This window comes from Gracilinanus agilis, chromosome 1, assembly GCF_016433145.1.
Source record: "Gracilinanus agilis isolate LMUSP501 chromosome 1, AgileGrace, whole genome shotgun sequence".
Taxonomy (NCBI): Eukaryota; Metazoa; Chordata; class Mammalia; order Didelphimorphia; family Didelphidae; genus Gracilinanus; species Gracilinanus agilis.
Window position 1 is genome coordinate 622,080,101 of NC_058130.1, and position 22,487 is coordinate 622,102,587.

The 22,487-nt window shown below is 35.9% G+C and overlaps 1 protein-coding gene across 1 annotated transcript in view; it reads right to left on the reverse strand.

Moving 5' to 3' along the window:
* Positions 1-2,922: 2,922 nt before the first annotated feature.
* Positions 2,923-22,487, reverse strand: part of PSKH2 (protein serine kinase H2) — a 28,459-nt gene continuing 8,894 nt past the window's right edge. The window contains exons 2-3 of the mRNA XM_044658178.1: positions 20,711-21,377; positions 2,923-3,222 (exon numbers count right to left, since the gene is read on the reverse strand). Coding sequence (XP_044514113.1) covers positions 2,923-3,222; positions 20,711-21,377 — 967 coding nt within the window. The remainder of the gene's footprint in view (positions 3,223-20,710; positions 21,378-22,487) is intronic.

Genomic DNA, 22,487 nt, shown 5'->3' on the forward strand with positions numbered 1-22,487 from the left:
GCCCTAAGGGGAGTGATGTCATTGGCCTTATGAGACCAGATTTATTCTTGGTCTGATGAATAGTCTCTGATTTTATATGGCCTATCGCTACTTGAACTGGGAACCGAGAATTGGAAAACCGCAAGGTGATTAGAAAACTTTTTGTAGTTAGACAGACTAGGTGCTGTTCATGCTCAATAACCCAGGAATTACTAGAATTAGGCCTTAAAGGCATTATTGAGAGGATAAAAGGCTCTATATTATGAAAATATTAATGGAAGTTTTGTTTGGAATGACGAAATAATTGTAAATAACACAAACACAATGATTAGGAGAAGTCGTTGAATGCATTGTGATATCTGAATATAATGGATTTTATTATGTTATTAGAAATGACAAATAATTGGAAAATAAGAAAATAAGGGAAATATATGTAGAGATGAAAAGAAAATAGGAATAATATATATCATGACTGCATTAAAAAATAACAGCCACAAAATCAGGAGAAAAAAGATATCAAAGTAAAATCAAAAGGGAACTCAAAAGCAGATGTTTATATTAGCACACATGTAATTCACATATTTCTAAATGAATTGTAAACAATTTTATTTGTGGTTTGCACATTTTTTTGCATTTGTATAAATGTTTTCTATTGTTGCTGATAGTTATGAAGTACATAATTTTTTTTAAATTTTAATGAGTCTTTTGGTGTGAGAAATCCCACTTGAAAAAAAACTCCTTCCAAAGCAGATTGCAACCTATATATTGCAGATATATAATTTTATAACCTTTGGGCATTGATTTAAACTTTGAGAGGTTATTATTCTCTATTTAATAAGATTTGTTAAGAACCTACTATGTATCAGGCATTGTGCTAAGCCCTGAGGTCACAAAGAAGAGAGGCTAAAAGACAATCTGACCCAGCAGAACTCGCAATCTAAAGAGAGAGACTCCATGCAAACAAATACACACAAAAAATCTAAGTGTACAAATATTCAAAAATAAGAAGACACTAGAATTAAGAGGGTTTGGTAAGAAGGTGGAACTTTGGCTGGGACTTAAAGGAAACAGGCAAGCCAGAGATGGAGGTGAGGAGAGAAAAAATTCCAGGCATGGAGGGCAACCACAGAAAATGCTCAGGGCAGAGAGATGAGTATCTTGTTAAATAAACACAAGGAAGTCAGTGTTACTGGATCAAAAATACTACATTCCATTGACTCCTCCCTTATGTGTTATCCCTATAATCACATTAATTCTATTTAATCAATCCAATTCATGATATAGATCATCTGAATATAGTTTCCACTTATTTGAGTTAATCTAATATTTTCTATAGGGTGAATCTTTTATAGTAGTACTTTTTAGAAATAAATATTTTTTCAGATATGAAAGAAATCGGATCCAAGAAAGGTGAATGTCAAATATATTATCTAATAATCAGCCTTATTCTCTCTATTCGGTGAGATAGATCACATAAAAATGTCATTTTATTAGGGTGCCTTTGTATGTGTGTGTGTGTGTTTGTGTTTGGGTGAGTGTATGTGTGTATACATACACACATATATATATAAATGCTTTCATAGTACTCACTATATCTTTTGTTGTTGTTAATCTGATTTCTTTCTTTTTTTGGGTGCAAAACAATGGTGGATTTTTTAGTGCTTTTTTAAAAATATGTTGAAACAATTTTTAACATTTGTTTTCTGACATTTTACAATCCATGTTCTGTTCCTCCCTCTCCTTCCCCTAGAAGGCAGATAATATGGTATAGTTGTACATATTTTATCATATAATACATATTCCCATATTTGTCATGTGAAATAAGGCACAATGCTTATACTAAAGAAAAATTCATGGAGGAAATAAAGTGAAGAATGATACATTTCAATCTGCATTCAGACTGTCTGTTTCTCCGATAGTAGTACATAGCATTTACTTTGAAGAAAAGAATGGGTAAAAGAGGAGTGAGCAAGAAGTTTAATGAGTGACTAAAAGTCTATTTCTTTTCTTTAAAACAAACAAACTCTTACCTTCTGTTTTAGTACCAATCTGAAGATAGAAGAGTGGCAAGGGCTAGGCAATCAGGGTTAATTGATTTACCTAGGGTCACACAGCTAGGAAGTGTCAGAGATCAGTTTTGAATCCAGGTCCTCCCAACTCTAGGCCTGGTCCCCTATCTACTGTGCTACCTAGCTGCCCCACAGTCTGTATCTTTTAAAATATGTTTTATTTATACCTTTTGTAATGACATCAGTTACTTTAATCCTTCCTGCCAGCTACTGATTGATCCAGTCCTAGTCATCTTCCATCTCTCTGCTGTGTGATTTTAGCATAAATCTATAGCCCCTCTTTCTTTTCTAAAAGGAACGTTTTGAAAATCCATTTTGGTCTTACCTCTCCCCTTGATTAAGTTGGGAACTTGAGGTCTGAGAAAGATCTATCTATATAAGAAAAAGCCTCTGATTCCTGGTGTTTTGGAAGATGCTTGCCTTTTGTACCACATGACTCCCAGTGTCTGGAACACTGGCCTCTTACCAGGACTGAGGTTAAGTCTGTCCAACCAGGGAGATCCAGAAAAAGCTATGTCACTGTGGTTATAGGTTAGGAATGAAGGAAGTCTGTGCTCTCTTGGCTAGGAAGCAGTGGGAGTGAATGGGCATGTAGCGAGTGGCCCGAATTCAGGTTAGCTAGGCAACAGGCCATGTGATTATGAGCCTTTTCTCTCTATAACCTGCTTTCACTATCTAATAAATAATTATAAATTAATATATGGTCTCCAGAGAATCTTAATCCTAACATTACTATAGGGAAGAGGGCAGAGTAAGTCTAATTTAAACTAAGCCCATGTAATGGCTACTGATTATAATACTCCAAATGAGCCCCAAGCGTAGAGTTAAAATATGAACTAATATGTGAGAAAATATTTCCAAAGGAGGTTCTTGTTCATCCAAGGCTCATGGTGCCAGTTTTATTCACCAGTTTCTTTCCCCAAGAATGTTTCGATCCATTTGAATGACAAGACTCAGAGGTCCGTGATGATCTGGAGCCCTGAGAATGAGGTGATGTCCTGAGCATCAGGTTCCAGGAGATGGATCTTTGAAGATTCTTCATGGGAGATGTTATAGCCATGGTCATTACCCAAGGGTGATTCAGAGCCTGCCCAGCTGACATGCGATGACCCGAATCCAATGTCAATAGTCTATCTATAAAGTCCTTTGCTAAGTTGGAAACATTTGGCCAAGGCTAAAATGGAAAAAGAAAAAGAAATCGGAACTTAGATATTAGACTATTCAGAAGGAACATTTAGAATGACGGACTTAGAATCAGGAAGGCCTAGGTTCAAAACCCACCTCTTGTATTTAATAGTTATTTGACTGCAAGTCATTCATGATTTGCAAAATTGGGATAGTGTGGTACATGGAGGACTTCTACCTTGCAAAGTTGCTTTGAGGCTCAGAAGAGATAATATATGCTAAAAAAAGTATTATGCAGACATTAAAGTCCTACATAAAAGTCAGTTATTATTTTTAAGAAAATTCAAAAACTTTTTTTGCAATAAAAATAAATAACTATTAACATAGAATGAACCCATTGTTCTCCTGTACTTTAAATAAAGAGTGCCAAGAAATACATCCTATTTACTGCTTAATTCTCCATTTAACAAGAAAGAATTCATAGGTTTATAGATCTAAAGTAGGAAGGAATTTTAGCAGTCATCTAGTCCAACCACCTCACTTTATAGGTAAGGAAACTGAGGCCTAAAGAGGCTAAATGATTCAGGTGGTGTGTCCCTAGGATCAGTGTTCTTTCCACTTTATCACTCTGTCTCTTTATGGGAAACTTTCCCAGAAGCTAGCAGCCTTGAAAGTTTAGGAAGGTACATTAAAGGTTTAGAAAATGCAAAACCAAAAGTAATTATGTGGAACCCAGGTTTCCCAAAAAGCCTGTGACATACAGTTGCATATATAGAAGGAAAGGGCTGCTCTGGGACTGTTCCATGGGATGCTCCCATTACAATGTAATTATTTTATAGTCGCTAAAAATGCAGAGTAGATAATGGATTGTTCAATTAACTATAAAGGTGTATCAGTCCTAAATCCCTTTACAAAGTATTAAAAAGTTTCTTCATTAAATTGGAAGAGATAAGCACCATTGGCTGGCTGAAGACTAGCTATGGTAGCCTGCCAAAAGTCAACTTGCCAGCACTGTGGTCAATGAAGGCAAGAGCCAGCCATGGAGGAAGAACTGAGGACCTAGACAGTTAGTGGCATAAAGCATCCCACCAGCATTCTTTCCATCAACTTAGAAGTCTCCTGCATATACAACATATATCACAGGTTGCCTAGAAACCTGGTTTCCATATAACTAATGTTGTTTTTGCTCTTTCTAAACCTTTAATGTACTAGCTTTCAAGTGTTCTAGTACCCTTCTCAGAGATTGGAGGAAAGAGCACCTACCCCTATGGTCTTTCTCCTACTCCTTTTGTATAAATGGAGATTTTTGAACCTTTATAAGTTGATTGTGTTTTTATGATCCATTGGGGAGACTGGACTCCCAAAAGATCACAGGGGGGTATGTATAAATGGAGATTTTGAACCTTGGACTTCATCTCCCATAAGTCCCTTAATTTTCCCAAAATTCCCTTTAATCTCTCCTGTGCCTCCACATTTGTGTGGTCACGTTATTGTTTTATAGTTGGCTGTAGTCCTCCCTCTTCCTCTTTGGTTCCTGGGAATGAGCTGGTTAGTACCTTTTAGTTAGTCTCTTTTGTTAGTTTATTATTAATGAAATATTTATAAATATAATATTTAGTATTTTGCATATTAATTTTAATCTCCACACTCTCAAAGAAAGAATGGACAGAGGAGGGCAAGATCCCAGAGATATTTAGTTAATCTATGCAGATTTATAGTTAATATATAGAGAGAATGTAATATATAGTTAATCTGTTATTAAAATAAATATTAAATTAATTGATTATTAAATATTACTTATTAAATTATTGGATATTAAATTAATTTAAGCTATATGTTATATATATAACCTATATACAAATATAAACTATATAATGATATATAGTTAATCCATGTGGATCTTACATGGAAATATCTAGGCACATCTTGGGCTATTAAGAGAATATTTATAAAGTACTATTGCCTGGCATATAACAAGTACTTAATTAATACATCTTCCCCTTATCTATACAATTGGGAAAATACCTAGTTCTGTGATTACTGTACATGGCTTTATTATAGCTCTATCTCCACAACTATGTAAGGGGAAAGGGAGGGAGAGGGAAATAATTGTTGCATTTCAGTGAAGGGATTCTGCAGAATACAGAGTCCTCATTGTCTCCAATCAGCAGACTGGCACAGGAATTCAGTGTGCAGGGGAGATAGGACATGGCTCAGTAACTGCTACTAGCTATCTGACATTTGAATAGTTTTATCAGGCTATGTTTACAGTATTTAAAACACATTAAAAATGTAACAGTAGCAATTCACATGGGAGATGGAAGGAAGCAGGATTCCCCATAGTCACTAAGTCCCTTTTATCCAATGACCCAGAAGATGTAAGGAAAATGGATAGTCTGCCTCCTTCCCCATCTACTCATGAGAAATCCTATGAGAGACTCCCTGATTCCTTTGGTTTGTCTCAGATACTGTTTCTCTTTTATGAAATTTTGCTCAGTTCTAAATGTAAGGTCAGAATGCCCTGGAGGAAACAATGAAAAGCCTCCCTCTGAAGCTAATCACTCATGTTCAGGATGAGGGAGGGGGGCGTAGAATCAGATTCCATACATAGACATACTACAGTATTTTAAAATGTAACCCTTTCCAGTAACAGAGTGAATTAAGAAAAACCACTTTTGCTGTTAGGCATATATATATATATGTCAAGGGGATAAAAAGAAGAAAGAAAAGTCCCATTTTTATTATATATATATATATTTATATAACAAAAGACTTAGAGCAGCTCTTTGTGTGGTAGCAAAACCACCCAGAATCCAAGTGGGTACTTGTTCATCAAGTAGGGAATGACTGAACAAACTGAGAGCTCTGAGAGGAGTGGAATATTATCGCCCCTTAAGAAATGGTCAATGGCCAATGTGAGGAATTCAGAGAACCATGTGAATTCTTGAAGCAGACTGAAGTGAGAGAACCAGGAAAGCAATATACACAATGATCTATGATCATGTAAATGAAACCAAATGATGCATGCGTAATTGGCATAATGAATCTTGGTCCCAGAGAAAAAGATGAGGAAATGCACCTCTCTTTCTTAGAAAGGGGAAAGGCTATAAATACAGAAAACTGTTGAAGTCATCCCATGTGGCAGCTGGGTCTACTGGTTTTGTTTAACTATTTTTTATTACAAGGGAAAGTTGAATGAGTGTGCAGGCAGGATGATGTTTGGTACATCTGGAAACTACTGTGTTATAAAAACAAAAGTCATCAAAATTAATTTCTAAAAACATTAAAACTGATTTTTTAAAAAAGAGAATATGAATAAATCAGGAGGTTATTCCTCCATTCCTTTAGAGATGAGATGATAGTAATATACTTTGAAGTCTAGATCAAGCATTTCATTGGACATTAAAAACAGTGAGCATGAATATTAATTCTGCCCAGATTTGGCTCTGAGTTCATATAGCTTTATCTGGACTCAATTCCATTTAAATGAAGTTTAATTGTATATATTCTATGGTGAAAGATAATGTGAGGTAGCTGTTGATAAAAAGAGAGACTTGGAATAGCAGAGATTGGTTCAATATGCTTCTGTCAAATACTGTCACCAGGAGGCAAGTCACTTAAACATTTGATGTCCCAGACAACTCTTTAAGATTATAAATTGCAGAACAGTTTCAAATCTGCACTGATGTTAGGAATGCCTACCCCAGGCATTCCCAACACACGAAATCATAGATCTGAGTCAAAACAACAACAAGAAAAAAAGCTGGGATTAGTTATGAGATAATAAACTAAATCTTTCTCTAAAGAGTATAAAATATGTGCGATGCAATTTCTAAGGAGCTCATTAAGCTCCAGTAGAACATATAAGCTTTTTAAAGGCAGAAATGATTTCTTTTTTTTTTTTTTTGCCTTTGTATCCCCAGTACAGTACCTGGCATTTAATTGGCATTTAGTCAATGTTGAACTGATCAGAATTAAGCTTATACCAAATGTAAATATACTTAGCATTCGACTAAAGAAAATGAGTTGTATCCTGCAAAAAAAGTATTTCCCATAAAGCTTGATTTTTATTTTTTTTTTTTTTTGAGCATGGTGACATCCAAGTCATAGCCCAACAAGACAGGGTAGACATTTTCTCTGGTCTTCATGAATTTTTCGAAACAAAACACAAACAAACAAACAAAAAACTTCCAAAGGAGGGATTCATTGAAATAACCCACTCAACAAGGTTAAATATCTTGCCCATGGTCACCTACAGCTAATAAAGTATGAGAATCTTTCTACCAGATTGTATTACCTCTACTATTCAGCTAAAGATCAATATTTCTGAATTAATCAATACTTTTCTTTCCTCTTTTTTCCTCCTCCATGTCTCTGCCCAGTTTTCTCTATCTCTTCTCAGCATCATTAGCAGAGTTTCCAGAATATTTTTGAGCCAAAACTCAAGCCAATCAATTCTATTACTCTTAAGTACATTTCCAAAAAACATCTGGTTCTATCCTAAAGGCAGTCCTTTGTAAGATTTAAAAACCATTCCAAAGCATACTGATTTTGAAATCCAAATGAACAGAAAATAAGTCTAAATGCAGGAAATATCTAGAAGAGAATCCCGCATCATCGTTGTTTTTCTCTTAAGAAGCTCAAAAGACTAGTTCCATTGAATATTTTGTGTAATTTATAGATATCCCACCTTATTCTTATCCAGACTATTTCCCTATTTCCACTCCATTTGCTCAGATAATTCAGTGTGCTGCCACCTACTTTCATGGCTACCTGTTGGCAGTTCAGTCATTTTTCATTTTCTAAGCCACATAATGCACAGATTTAATGGTATGTTTGTAAGGTTATCTATAACTACACTTTTCTTTATGGGTATTTGTAGGTGGATACATTTTTTTTTAAACCCTTACCTTCCGTCTTGGAGTCAGTACTGTGTATTGGCTCTAAGGCAAAAGAGTGGTAAGGGTAGGCAATGGGGGTCAAGTGACTTCTCCAGGGTCACACAGCTGGGAAGTGTCTGAGGCCGGATTTGAACCTAGGACCTCCCGTCTCTAGGCCTGACTCTCAATCCACTGAGCTACCCAGCTGCCCCGAGGTGGATACATTTTTGCTTTAATGTTGGTAGGTTTAAGTGAATTACTCTTAGGGAGTAATTCTTGGTTTTTAAGTTATTCAAAATTTAATTTCCAAATTCACTCTTTATCCTAAAAAATAGATGTATCACATCTGTCATATCTTCATTCTCTTCTAGATTTCTAAGCGCCAGGACTAATTGTTATCAAAAGGCACTTCTTAAAAAGTGGTATTGGTTTTATTGTTATGTACTTTGCAAAAAAAAACTAGCCAGAAGACTGTACATTCTTTAAGCTTGATCTTAAATTTTTTAAACTGTGATTAACTTGCTAAATATGCTACTTGCTGAAGTCTAAGTAATTAACAGTAGATTTAATTATAGAGTTTTCAGAATGTTGGAAAAACTAACAACATCCTAAAAATTTAAGTAGATGGTTAGGCTGTAATTCAATGCATTAGGCTTAGAGCCAAATAAAAAATTAACATTTTCCTTGAAAAATAGTGGCAACTTTAAACAAAACTGCTGCTGGTGATCACCTTCTTAAATTAACATCAGCTTAAATGCATCTCACCAATGCCTGGTTATTGCTGAATTTAGCTTCAAGTTATACAACTAAATTATACCTCTGTGTATCACAACTCTGGGAACCGTTTTCTATTGTTTTATTGAAAGGAAATTAACAGCACACTTGAGTACATAAAGATCATGTTATCCGTAGTTCTCTAAAAGTAAACTGGACAAAACCCATTCACCTTTGTTGGGTAATTAAATAACTCTAGAAATAAACAATGTTTAGGTAGTAAATATGTGGTCAAAGATTTTTCTCCTCTTTCTTTACTACAAGATTCCTGCTTTTTTTTTTTTTAATATTTATAGCAGCTCTCTTTTTTTTTTTAAACCCTTAACTTCTGTGTATTGGCTCATAGGTGGAAGAGTGGTAAGGGTGGGCAATGGGGGTCAAGTGACTTGCCCAGGGTCACACAGCTGGGAAGTGTCTAAGGCCAGATTTGAACCTAGGACCTCCTGTCTCTAGGCCTGACTCTCAATCCACTGAGCTATCCAGCTGCCCCTCCTGCTTTTTTTTTTAATTTGTAAAACATTTTTCCATATTTACATGATTCATTTTCTTTCCCTCCCCTTTTTCCTCCCCTCTCCCAGAGCCAAAAAGCAAATCAAACTTCCTGCTTTGATTAACTTTGAATTAAACCTTTTTCAAAAAAGAAAAACCCTTATCTTCTGCCTTAGAATCAATACTGTGCTTTGGTTCCAAGGCAGAAGAGCAGTAAAGGCTAGATAATGGGGGTTAAGTGACATGTCCAGGGTCACACAGCTAGGAAGTGTCTGAGGCCAAATTTGAACCCAAGAACTCCTATCTCTGGGCCTGGCTCTCAATCCACTGAGCCGCCCAGCTGCCTTCTTATATTCTTATTTTTGACATAATGACATTCCTTTGGTAGCAATGGGCAGGATGAACAAGTTTGGAATTTGAAGGCAAGGAGAGGAAGCTTATATCAGGAGGCCATAGGTTATGAGGTCCTATACCAGGGTAGTAGTTCTAGGAATGGTGAGTGGTGAGGATGAGACATTTGAGAGAGATGAAGGTAGGAACAAAAAAATTGGCAACTGATTTTATAGATCTAGATATATATGTGTGTAAATATACATATATTATGTATGTGTATATATAAGCATATGTATGTACGTATATGTATGTATGTATATACACACATATATGTATACCAAATGAGAATGAGGAGTCAGAATAACACTGATTTTGTAAATCTGGGTGGCTATAAGGATGATGGTGAAGAGCACGTGGAAGAGGGGAAATTGTGGAGAAGAAAGATAATACATTCAGTTTGAGACTTTTTTTTTAACATGGCCAGTGAAGGAGTTTGTTTTGCTTGACTATACGTATTAAAGCAGAGTTTCTTTTTCTTTCCCTCTCTGTATGGGTGGAAGACTGGAAGGTAGAAAATGTAGATATGGAAGTAAAATAAAATTGAACATTTTTGTCTTAAAAAAAGAGGCTTTTACAATTTTGTAGATAAATGTCGTGATCGAAATTATCTTGAGAGACTGATTTTTGGATAACAATTTAAGTTTGTTGATTATATTATGTTTATTGGCCAGCATCATAACCAATAAAGTGATTTAGGTTTCCATAGCTCTCTTGCTACCAGGGGAAGACCTACCCTGCCTCAGGTAGTCTAATAAATAGATTTTTAGGAGCTCATTATTCAGCTCCTCCCTTGGCCATCCCAAGACACCTTTAATTGGTGATAGCTAATCTGACTCTCAGCCCTACCTCAAATCGAGAGGTGAAATTTTACATATACAGGAAAAACTCTTCTCCCCTTTATTTATTAACCAAATTCTGTTAAAATCTGTGGGATTCCAAGAATAAAGAACATGCAAAAAGCAGTAGACTAGATGGTATCTCTGACTCAGATCCCAGAAAAGGAATATGCAGTAATTCTCTCTAATATATAGAAATTAATAGTGTATGAAAAATAAATTCTCACATAAGACATAATGACTGGAGCTAAGATAGTGACCACGTGAATGGAGAAGAAGGCATTAGGTATTTGAGATCTGAGGACACAATCAAAAAGGCTTGACAAGTGACCAGACTGAGAGGGTGGAGCTAGAAAGGCTTGAAGATGAGTCCCACAGGGGAATTATGTAGAGGCAAGAGCAGTGAATTTAGAATCAGTGGCCCTGGATTCAAATTCTAGCTCAGATACGTCTTATAGAAGAAGTGTACAGGTGGCTCAGCAAACTGAGAGCCAAGGCTAGAGATAGGAGATAACTGAGTTCAAGTCTGACTTCAGACACTGCCTAGCTAGGTGATATATCTACATAATATATCTATATATCTATATCCGTGTATGGCAAGTCACTTAACCCCCATTGCCAAGCTCTTCCAAGGCAGCTCTTCCGCCTTGGAAATACACAATAGTGATTCTAAGATGGAAGGCAAAAGTTATAAAATGTTTATATAACATATTTCTATGTTTATAAAATGTATAAATGTGTCGTACAGTGTTATATACACTTTAAAATAAACCCAATAAAGAAATTTAAAAAGATGAGGCAAAAATGAAATAAACATTATTTTTTAGATGTTTTGAAGTCCAAAAATAAAACAAAAAACAATATCCAAACATTGCTTCCCCCCCCAACTCCAACACCTTGGGATCTTCCCTCCCCTCCCTCAGTTTCTGCTACTAATGAACTGGGATCCAAAAGATTACTTCTAGAGTTCACTCCTTGATAGTCAGTACATTAATGCTGTACTGCCTGTGAAACTTGACTCTGAAATGCCAGGATACCAATGGAGGCTCTATTCCCCTTATTAGGGCACTATGAGTGAAGAAGTCACCAAGCTCTCCCAGAAGCAAATAAAACAAAGACCATAACTGAAGTTTATAGGACTTTTCAAATGCTTCTTTAGCCAATCAAAACCCCTCCTCTTCAATACATTGTTAACTGACCAGAATCAATTACAGAATATTAACCCATTCTCCAGTCGGCCTCACCAAAGCAATTCCCTTACAAATCATCACTACTCTCTGAGAAGCATCATCCCAACAATTGCCAATGGAGGTGCCATCTTAGCAAACTGATGGTGTCTGCACATGCACTGAACCCCCATTATGTAATATTTCTAAAAAATAAAAGCATATTTGATTACATTCCTCTCACTAAAATCATTATTAATTTTAGCAAGCAAAATAACTTTTATCATTAATGACATTTTGAAAATAATATTTTATCTTTATTATATCCCTTTATAAATTGTATACTCCATGCAATTATTAATAAGTAAATGTGAACATATTATAGAAACATGCTCAATATTTTTTTCTAAAGGGATATATGAACAAAAAAGTTTGGAGACCATTGCTCTATGCCATTTCAAAACTTACCCTCAAATCCCAAATGTCTTGCCTCCTTTTTTTTTTTTACTGAGAAAATGGGTGCTATCAACTTCAAACTCACTGTTTTCCCTGATTCTGCACCTAAAACTCCTCCTACACCTCTACTCATCCTGAGGAGTACTTTCTTCTTGCCAAAGTCAACCCTTTTACCCTGTTAACTATGCTCTTGTTCCTTTCATTTCTGTCTCCTCCAAGAGCTAGCTCTCTGTCCCTCTCTCCCCATCTCTTTCTGTCTCCCCATTCCTTTCTTCCTTAGCTTTCAAATCATGGTCCACTCCTGGTTCTCTTTCTCCTGCCTGACAGTTTCTTTTTTGTCTCCTGTTGCTGACTCATCATTATCTTCTGTTCCTACTCTCTGTGGATATTCTCCAAGGCTCTGCTTTAGACTGGCTTTATTTCTCTCCCTATACACACTCTTAAAATTCTCATCAGCTCCCACAGATTCAGGTATGATCTTTAAGCAGAAGACCTTTAAATATCAAGCTAATTAACAACCAAAGTTATTTGAGGGATTCAGGTTCCAGTGAGCAGTGAACATTAATAAGAAGAGCATTACAAGTAACCCTCACCTGGAAGAGTAGCTTGGGGAGGGGATGGGGATAGATAGAAGCACTTTGGCTTCAGCTTAAGTTTCATCTCTCCCTTTTTTGGCCAGTATAAAGGGCATCCTGAGCTACCAAAGGTCTAGAGAAATTTCTATTTCTTTTTTTGTTGTCATTCAACTTTATTTTATATTCATTTCCCAATTCTCTCCCTCCCTCTATTGAGAAGGCAAGAAATACAAAACTCATTACAAATATGAAGTCATGAAAACAAATTTTTGCATTAGCCATGCCCCTCCCTCCTAAAAAAACAACAACAACAAAAAACAAAGAAAAGAAAGAAAGAAATATGCTTCAATTGGTACTCTGATTCTATCAGTTCTCTATCTGGAAGTGAATAGCATTTTTCATCATTAATCTTTTGTAATTGGGGTAAATTATTGTATTGATCAGTTAGTAAATCTTTTACAGTTGATTATCTTTACTGCTCTCCTCCCTTCACTTTCCATCAGTTCATACAAACCTTCCCAAATTTTTTCTGAAACCATCCCCTTGATTCCATCCCCAATAGTATTCCATCACAATGTCAGAAATCTTAACTTGTTTAGCAATTCCCCAATTGATAGGCATCCCCTCAGTTTCCAATTCTTTGCCTCCACAAAAAGAGCTACTATAAAAAAATTTTGATACATATGGGTCCTTTTCCTTTTCCTTTGATTTCTTTTGAGTATAGACCTGTAATATTGTTGGATCAAAAGGTATGTACAGTTTAAAACTTTTTAAGTATAGTTCTAAATCACTTTCCAGAATGGATGAACTAGTTCATAGTGCAACCAATAGTGCATTAATGAGCCTATTTTCCCATGACCCTTCCAGAATTTATTATTTTCCTTTTCCTTCATTTTAGCCAACCTTTTGGGGGTGAAGTACCTCAGAGCTGGTTTAATTTGCATTTCTGTAATTACTAGTGATTAATAGTATTTTTTAAAATGACTTTTGGTAGCCTCAGTTTCTTGTTCTGTTTATATCATTTGGGAAACTGGTTTTATGATTTTGTATTTCTCATCTTCCCTCATCAGCTAAATCAGCAACATCTGGTGGCAGGGAGCCAAGAATAGAATGGATGTATATTCAAAGTTCTCCTAAAAATAGCAAAGTACCTATATTATACCTTAAGGAAACTTCTTGAGCATCCTTTGAAGGGGAGAAAATGAATTCCAGATACCAGGATCTATAAATGACCTGTATGCCAAATTTGGTCTCTAAACTTGAGCCCACTCTCCCCTAGTGGGGAGTGTGTAGCAGACTTTAGGTGATATTCAGATTGTACCACCTTAGTAAATATCCCTTTCTAAAAGTTTCTTAAGGGGGCAGCTGAGTGGCTCAATGGATTGAGAGCCAGGCCTAGAGATGGGAGGTCCTAGGCTCAAATATGGCCTCAGACACTTCTTAGCTGTGTGACCCTAAGCAAGTCACTTAACCCCCATTACCTAGCCCTTACCACTCTTATGCCTTGGAGCCAATACACAGTATTGACTCCAAGATGAAGATAAGGGCTTTTAAAAAACAAATAAATAAATAAAATAAAATAAAATAAAATAAAAACTCCTTAAATCTGGCTGACTAAATTATTTTTGATTAAAATTCTTGTAGGCTGGGAGGGAAGAAAAAAGAAGTACTCTACCAGAGGTTTGTGATATATAACCCTGGGAAAGACTCTCTACAGTACCCCTGGAGCCCTAAAAAGACAGAATATGCACACACTAGGGACCCAAATTGTGAGTGTGAATAAGAGTTGGGAAAATCACCCCAGAGCATGTGTTGCACTTGAAATATTCTTGTATGTGTTAATGTTCTCTTTCTTCTCCCTTTTTCACCCCAGTTGAATATGAACTCCTTGAGGACAAGATCTGTTTTGTTTGTGTCTTTGTATTGCCAGTGCCTTTTACAATTCCTTGAACCCAGTAGATAATTAATAAATTTTGGATCTAATTGAGTCAATGCAATCAGTACAATGTCATCTGAGAATGTCATCTGATAACTTCACCATGAATTAGATGCATAATTCATAAGGAGAACAAAGCAAGTATGACTCTCATTTTCCAGATTCCAAGAATTTCCAGTCATTTCCTACCAGTGTTCTTCCAATTCCATTTAAGCCTACCCCATGACTGTAATAAAAAATAATATACCTGCTGCCTTCCATCATTCTTGGCTCTTTTATCCTTATCTCTAACAGAGTGAGGTCTATACAGTCAAAGTAAAATGCATTCTTGCCATTTTGATCCTTGGAAAATTGATCATTGTTAATGACTCATGTGAGAGATAGGGAACACAGCCTTTCAAATTAAGCAAAGCAAGGAAAAGAATGAGGAAAGAGAAAAGTTAATATCAGAAAATGGAATTAAGCTCCCTTTGCCAAATAACAACAACAAAAAAGACTTTCTAATTAGCTTCCATCAAAGCAATATATTTTTACTAATGATAAATTCTTGAGTATCACAGTTTTAATGAACATAATCACATGGAAAATAAACCATAGGAACTAAAAACTGAAGCAAATTATAGAAATTATGACTTGGCAGGCAATCTGAAATATTTAATAATTATTACTGGAATTCTAGCCCTGATAGAAAATGGGAGGAGATTAAAGTGTATAATCTTCCTCTAGTCCATCCTCCATTCTTTTGCCTATTCAGTCATCTTAGAGAAGAGAGGTGGAAATAAGAAAGTATAATACAAATTATGGGAGATAGGAAAAGATAGAAAGACAACTAGATCTGTGAAAGGAGAAAATGAGTATCATCAATCAGACCTGTTCATTACAGGGCTATATTCTAGTGCATAAATGCAACCCTCTGTGAGAAACTTTTTCTTTTGTCCATTTAGTGAAGCAATCATTAGCAAATATGCATTTTTTCTTAATAGATCAATGCTAGTTCCTGAAATTATAAGAGTTTCTATTTACCCAGTTCTGCTTGACCAGTTAGCTTGGCTGTTACATCCATTCTATTAGTAACTTATTGCATTCAAGTGGCTTATAGCAGAGCAATGAAGTATAATTAGACAAGAATACATGATGTTCCTTCTTCCTTTTATTAACAATAGTGACAAATTTATTGTTCAGGTCCCATGGGCTACTATTAAACAAGACTTCCTAGGCAACTCCATTTGAAGATGAAAAAGGTAACACAATTAGTTGATTAAGACTATGAACTATTATGGACTTCTCTGCCAGCAGCAATGCAATGATCCAGGACAATCCAGAGGAACTTATGAGAAAGAATGCTATCTACATTCAGAGAAAGAACTGTGGGAGCAAAAACCCAGAAGAAAAACATATGATTGATCACATGGTTCAATGGGGATATGATTGAGGATGTTGACTTTAAATGATCATTCTGTTGCAAATATTAACAATATGGAAATGGTTTTTGAACAATGATACGTGTAAAACCCAGTAGAATTGCTCTTGGGCTCTGGTAGGGGAGAAGGAGGAGGAGAGGGAAAGAATATGAATCATGTAACCATGGAAAAATATTCTAAATTAATTAATTAAATAAAAATTAAAAAAAAGAACTAAAAAGGGGAAAAAAAGAATGTTAATAGAGATGAACTTCTTGCTTTCTTGTAAAATGAATTGTCTTCCATTGGAATTTCAGAAAGTAATAAAACCTACATGTGTGGTACCAAAAAAAAAAAAAAAGACTATGAACTGTTAAAATATTTGTATTGTAAAATACCATACAGAAACCTAGAAGGAGGGCAGACATTTAAAATGAGAGCTTTGGAGGTTTTCATGCATTTCAGTTAACATCTGACTCAACAAGCATTTACTAAGTGCCTAGTACATGCCAGGTACCATACTAGGCATTGGAAATACAAAAACAAAGAAATAAAAAGCTGTTGCCCTCAAGAAACTCCAACATTCTGCTAGAATAAATGAATTCAGAAAATTTAAATTTTTTTCATATTCCTTAATCATGAAATGTTTTTTAAGAAAAAAAGAAAACAACAAACTCTTACCTTATTTTAGTATCAATTTTAAGGCGGAAGAGCAGCGAGGGCTAGGCAATTGGGATTCAGTGACTTGCCCAGGCTCACATAGTTAGGAAGTGTCTGATACCAGATTGGAAGCTAAGTCCTCCTGACTCTAAGCCTAGCACTCTATCCACTCTGCAGCCTAGATGCCCCATGAAGTCTTAATAAAAGCATTATCAAAGGACTTAAAGGAAGACCCATCATTAGATAGTATTACAATACTCAGCTTTATATCTATGCTTTATTCACAAGATAGACATCGTACCAGAGATATAACTAATAGCTTTTGTGCTTTGGACCAAAATGTGACTCTCTTGGTTTTTTTCCAAGTGATTGAGAAGTAGAGACCTGAATGTTTCAGAAAGTCAAACATTTAAGAAAATATTTCTCCCACTCTGGCATGAACTCTGTCACAGTGTGGGGAATATAAGCCATTACAATGACCAAAAAGAAAGCATCCTTTAGCCTGACCCAGAGTCCTTTCTTCTATAAATATCTTTTTTCTAGTTTAACTCTCACTTGTCCCTGTTTGCCTTCTTTGTCTCTAGTAGAGGCAAGTTCTCCTTTAGTGAGCAGATATATCCTTTCCCACCTTATTTAGAAAAAAAATTTTCTAAAGATAATAAGATTAAATTCAGCAAGAAGAAGTATTATCATGCTGTAAAATAGGGTTGGTGGGAGAGGGTTGGCAGGGAGTGGGTGAAGTATTTCAAATGACCTTAATCCAACTTTGAGTCCAACAGAACTTTAATAACTTGTCCAAGGTAATAGAGATAGTAAAGTAAGTTTTACTTAATTTCCTCATCTGTAAAATAAGGAAATTGGATTAAATCATCTCTAAGGTCTCTTTCAGCTCTGAGATTTGGTTAGCTGTGAAACTGATTAAATTCAGAAAATTAAATTCAGGTTAGCTCTCATAAATCAAAAGCTTGTACTTTACTGAAACAACTGACAGCAAATGTTTGGAACGGGAAAATATGAAATACAAAGATATATCCTTGTCGTGTATTTTAATTGAGGGTTTCTGACAACTTCTTAAATGTTTATTTAATGCCTACTATGTGATTAGCACTGAGGTATGTCATGGTGATACATGTGAAAGATTATAAAATACAATTCCTGCTCTCACAGAGCTTATAGTTTCATTGGGGAAAAAAACATAATCCTGCCTCTGCCCAAGCTTGGGTCAGTTTTGTGGAGAAATCATCCTGTGTTGTATAAACAGGAAAGACAATTTCTAAATTGGCTAAGAGAATTTGGAGCACAAAGCTATCTATATAAGGGACTTCAGTTTGTTGCAGGGACTTTGGAAAGAGATTTGGGGGGACACCCATGGAAAAGGAAACTCCAGGGAGGTAGCTGATAGACTTTTGAATAGTGAACTATAGCTCTCAAAGTTGAAGTCATATATGGAAGCCAGCACCATCATATTCCTTGACCTCCAGGCTTTGCAGTTCTAGAGAAAGCTAAAAGTGAACTTTTCCTGGGTAGGATTGTTCTTTCTCCTGGTTTGAGCTTAGATCTTATCTCATTCTCATCTGATTAGCTCATTTACTCTCATGTATTTGTTAGTGTGTTTTAATCTGTAGAACTCCAATTTCTATCTTCTATTTTTCTTGGAAAACTGGGTTTACTTAATTCATGATTTATGATGCTCATTTGTATAACAAGTATTTGATAGGAAGGGACTAAGCTGGCAAGTGAAAATAAGGACTATCCTTCACTATGATCAGATGGAATGCTATTGTGCTATAAGAAATGATGGGCAGGAGGATTTCAGAAAAACCTGGAAAGACTTGCATGAACTGATACAAAGTGAAAAGAGCAGAACCAGGAGACATTGTACACAGTAACAGCAATATTTTATTATGATTAACTGTGAATGACTTATTTTTTCTCAGTAAAACAATGACTTGAGGCAATTCCAAAAGCCTAATGATAAAAAATGCTATCCATTTCCAGAGAAAAAACTGATAGAAGGAGCAGATGGATTGAGAGCCAGGTCTAAAGATAAGAGGGTCTTGGGTTCAAATATGACCTCAGACACTTCCTAGCTGTGTGACCCTGGGCAAGTTGCCTAACCCCCAATGCCTAACCCTTACAACTATTGCCTGGGAACCAATACATAGCATTGATTCTAAGACAGAAGGTAAGAGTTTAGGGGAAAAAAGATGGAAGGTAAGGATTTTTAAAAATTAATGAATTAGTCATGAAGTCTAAATGCAGATTGAAGCTTATTACATTTTATATTCATATATATATGTCTTTTTCCATGTTTTGCATGATCACAGTGTATAACCTGGATCAAATTGCTTACTCTCTCAGGGAGTAGGGAGAAGAGGAGAGAATTTAGAATTCAAAATTTTAGAGTCTAAAATTTAGACAATGCTAAAAATCTTTTTTACATGTACATAGGAAAAAATAAAATATTATATTTAAAATGATCAGAGGAGTATTTTTTCTTTTTGAATGCCTAATATAACTCTACACTAAAGATATTTGAGAGGTGACAGATACGTCTAACTTATCCCCCTTCTTGGGAAGTATAGCGTTTGTGTGCTATTTGCCGGTAGTATCAGTACAGCCTCTCCCCTACTTTCCATACCACCAGAAAACTGTGTCTAAATATTTGGCCAGTCATACACACACATACACACTTCTTACAGAGACAGATACACATAAAACACCTATTTTCTACATTACCTTTTTTACTATACTGTTAAATGGCAAAATCAGTACTGCAAAAAGTAAGTGCCATAAAATTTCAAAGCTTGACAGAAATGAATTTATAGGAATGTTGGTGGGGAAAACAGAGAAAGGATATTTTAGGCAACAGAAATAGTTAATCTTTTGGTTATTCTTTAGCTTGTAACTGAATCAGAACTGGGATGGAATTAAGAAATTAAATATTTCTTCTCTCTTTGCAAATGGGAAACAATGCACATTTTTTATTTCTCATTCATTTTCCTATTTCATAACCTATACTTCAACAACTTTAACATTGGGAAATTAAAACCTTTTCCCCATATATTGACACCCTATATACTTATGGATTCCTTAGGTAAAGGCAAATAAAAGCATGCACCCAACAATGTTCTTGAGCTAGGGATTCATATATGGTCAAAAGAACATTTTTATCTGATATACATACACCATGGTCTGTGTTTACCCTCTATTTTTTTTGGTCATTAACAAAACAAAAATTCTGTAGATTTAAAAATGAAAAGTATTACCTAACCTGCTCATTTGTAATAATAATAGATACCATTTATAATATCATTTTAAGATTTACAAAACACATGACAAATGTTTCATGTTATCGTTCCAGCAAACCTAGGAGGTGGATGCTATTATTATTCCCATTTTATAGATGAGGAAACTAAAGGCAAACAAATTAAGTGATTTGCCCAGGGTCACAAAACTGCATTTGAACTCAGGTCTTCCTGACTCCAAATTCAACTCCCTATACACTTTACTACTTCACTTTCCTCTTTCTTTTTACATGAGGAAGTAGTTTAAGTGACTTATCCAATATCATACAGAGAGTAAGTAGCAGAGCCAGGTCCTCTGGTTCTACATACAGTGTTCTTTATTTTATATCATAATAGCTCCATTAGTTATAAATCCACTAAAACTAAGAGTTCTTATAAGAAATTAGAAATCACACACATACCAGGACACTGGGGCACTGAAGCTGTATTGTGTAACTAATAAGAGCCTTCCAGAACACATCGACATTCTCAGCAAACACATAAAGATCAAAATGAGAATACCATGCATATACCAGTACACCCAGCTCTTCAGGTCTGTGGCTCTAAGTACCAACAAGTGAAAAAGAATTTGGTTATTAAACAATCCAACAACCACCCAGCGATCCAGTCTAAGATCTAACTTACCCAATAGGCTAAGTTATTAGATATAAAACATTTTACTCACTTCTCCCTTATAGCTGTATTTCCCCTTTAGAATCTTCTTATAAAGTCTCATGTGGTTTTCATCCTCAAATGGCAGGGATCCACTCAGTAAAACGTAGGTTATCACTCCAAGAGCCCACATATCCACTGCATTTGTGTACGGTTTTCTGGATAGAATTTCTGGCGCCATGTACTCTGGTGTCCCACAGATAGTACTCATGGACCAGTCACCATTTTTGTTACCAGAGCTTGACAAGCCAAAATCTGTAATTAAGATCTTTGATTCTGCCCCTGGGTGATAGTACAAGAGATTTTCAGGCTTCAGGTCTCTGTGAGTTATTTGTAGACTGTGCAGATACCTCACTCCATCAACAACCATCTTGAGGATTATGATGGCATCCCTCTCTGTGAATGTTCCCTGGGCGATAATTCGATCAAAGAGTTCTCCTCCTGTGGCCAGTTCCATCACTATGTAAATTCGATCCTGGGCTTCAAAGATCTCTATAAGCTGGACAATATTGCAGTGGCTGACTCGCCGGAGGACACTCAGTTCGGATTCACAGGCTTCTCTGCCTTCTTTCATTCTGGTCTCTACCATTTTGATGGCAAAGGGCTTCTTTGTGACTCTCTGCTCCACTCTCACAACCTTGCTGAAACGGCCTCTTCCAATAAGAGCTTGGATATTATATCTGATGAAAAACAATAGATCTGTCATCCATATGAAATAATTGTCCTCAACAATTCTGAGGGACTTACGAGAAAGAACGCTATCCACATCCGGAGGAAGAACTGTGGGAGTAGAAACACAGAAGAAAAATAACTGCTTGGTCACATGATTTGATGGGGACATGATTGGGGATGTAGACTCTAAGTGATCCCCCTATTGCAATTATTAATAATATGGAAATAGGACTTGATCAATGGCACATGTAAAACCCAGTGGAATTGTGCGTCAGCTAAGGGGGGGTTAGGGGAGTTTGGGGGAGAGGGAAAGAACATGAAATATGTAACTATGGGGAAATATTCAAAATAAAAATAAAAATTCTGAGGGACTTATGAGAAAGAATGCTATTCACATCCAGAGAAAGAACTATGGGATTAGAAACACAGAAGAAAAACAACTGCTTGATCACATAGGTTAATGGGAATATGATTGAGGATGTAGACTCTAAGCGATCACCCTAGTGCAAATATTAATAATATGGAAATAGATCTTGATCAATGACACATGTAAAACCCAGTAAAATTACTCTTTGGCTGGGGGAGGGGGAGAAGGAAGGGAGGAAAAGAACATGAATCATGTAACCATGGAAAAATATTCTTAATTAATTAAAATTTTTCTATTATAGTAAAAAAATAATAATTATCCTCAAACATATCCAGAATCCCTGGAGAGACTTTCTCTCCAACCCTCATCCTATAGCACATGCCTCTACAAAAGGGAAATTTAAAAAATTTTATTTAGTTCATTTTCTATAGCAATTTGAGGTTTACAAAATCTTTTCTATGCAAGATATTATTCTTGATTCTTTTTTTTTTTAAACCCTTACCTTCCATCTTGGAGTCAATACTGTGTATTGGCTCCAAGGCAGAAGAGTGGTAAGGGTAGGCAATGGGGGTCAAGTGACTTGCCCAGGGCCACACAGCTGGGAAGTGTCTGAGGTCAGATTTGAACCTAGGACCTCCCATCTCTAGGCCTGGCTCTCAATCCACTGAGCTACCCAGCTGCCCCCCCCCCATGCAAGATATTATTGCTTTTGTTGTTGTACCCATTTTACAAATGAGGAACTTGAGATTCA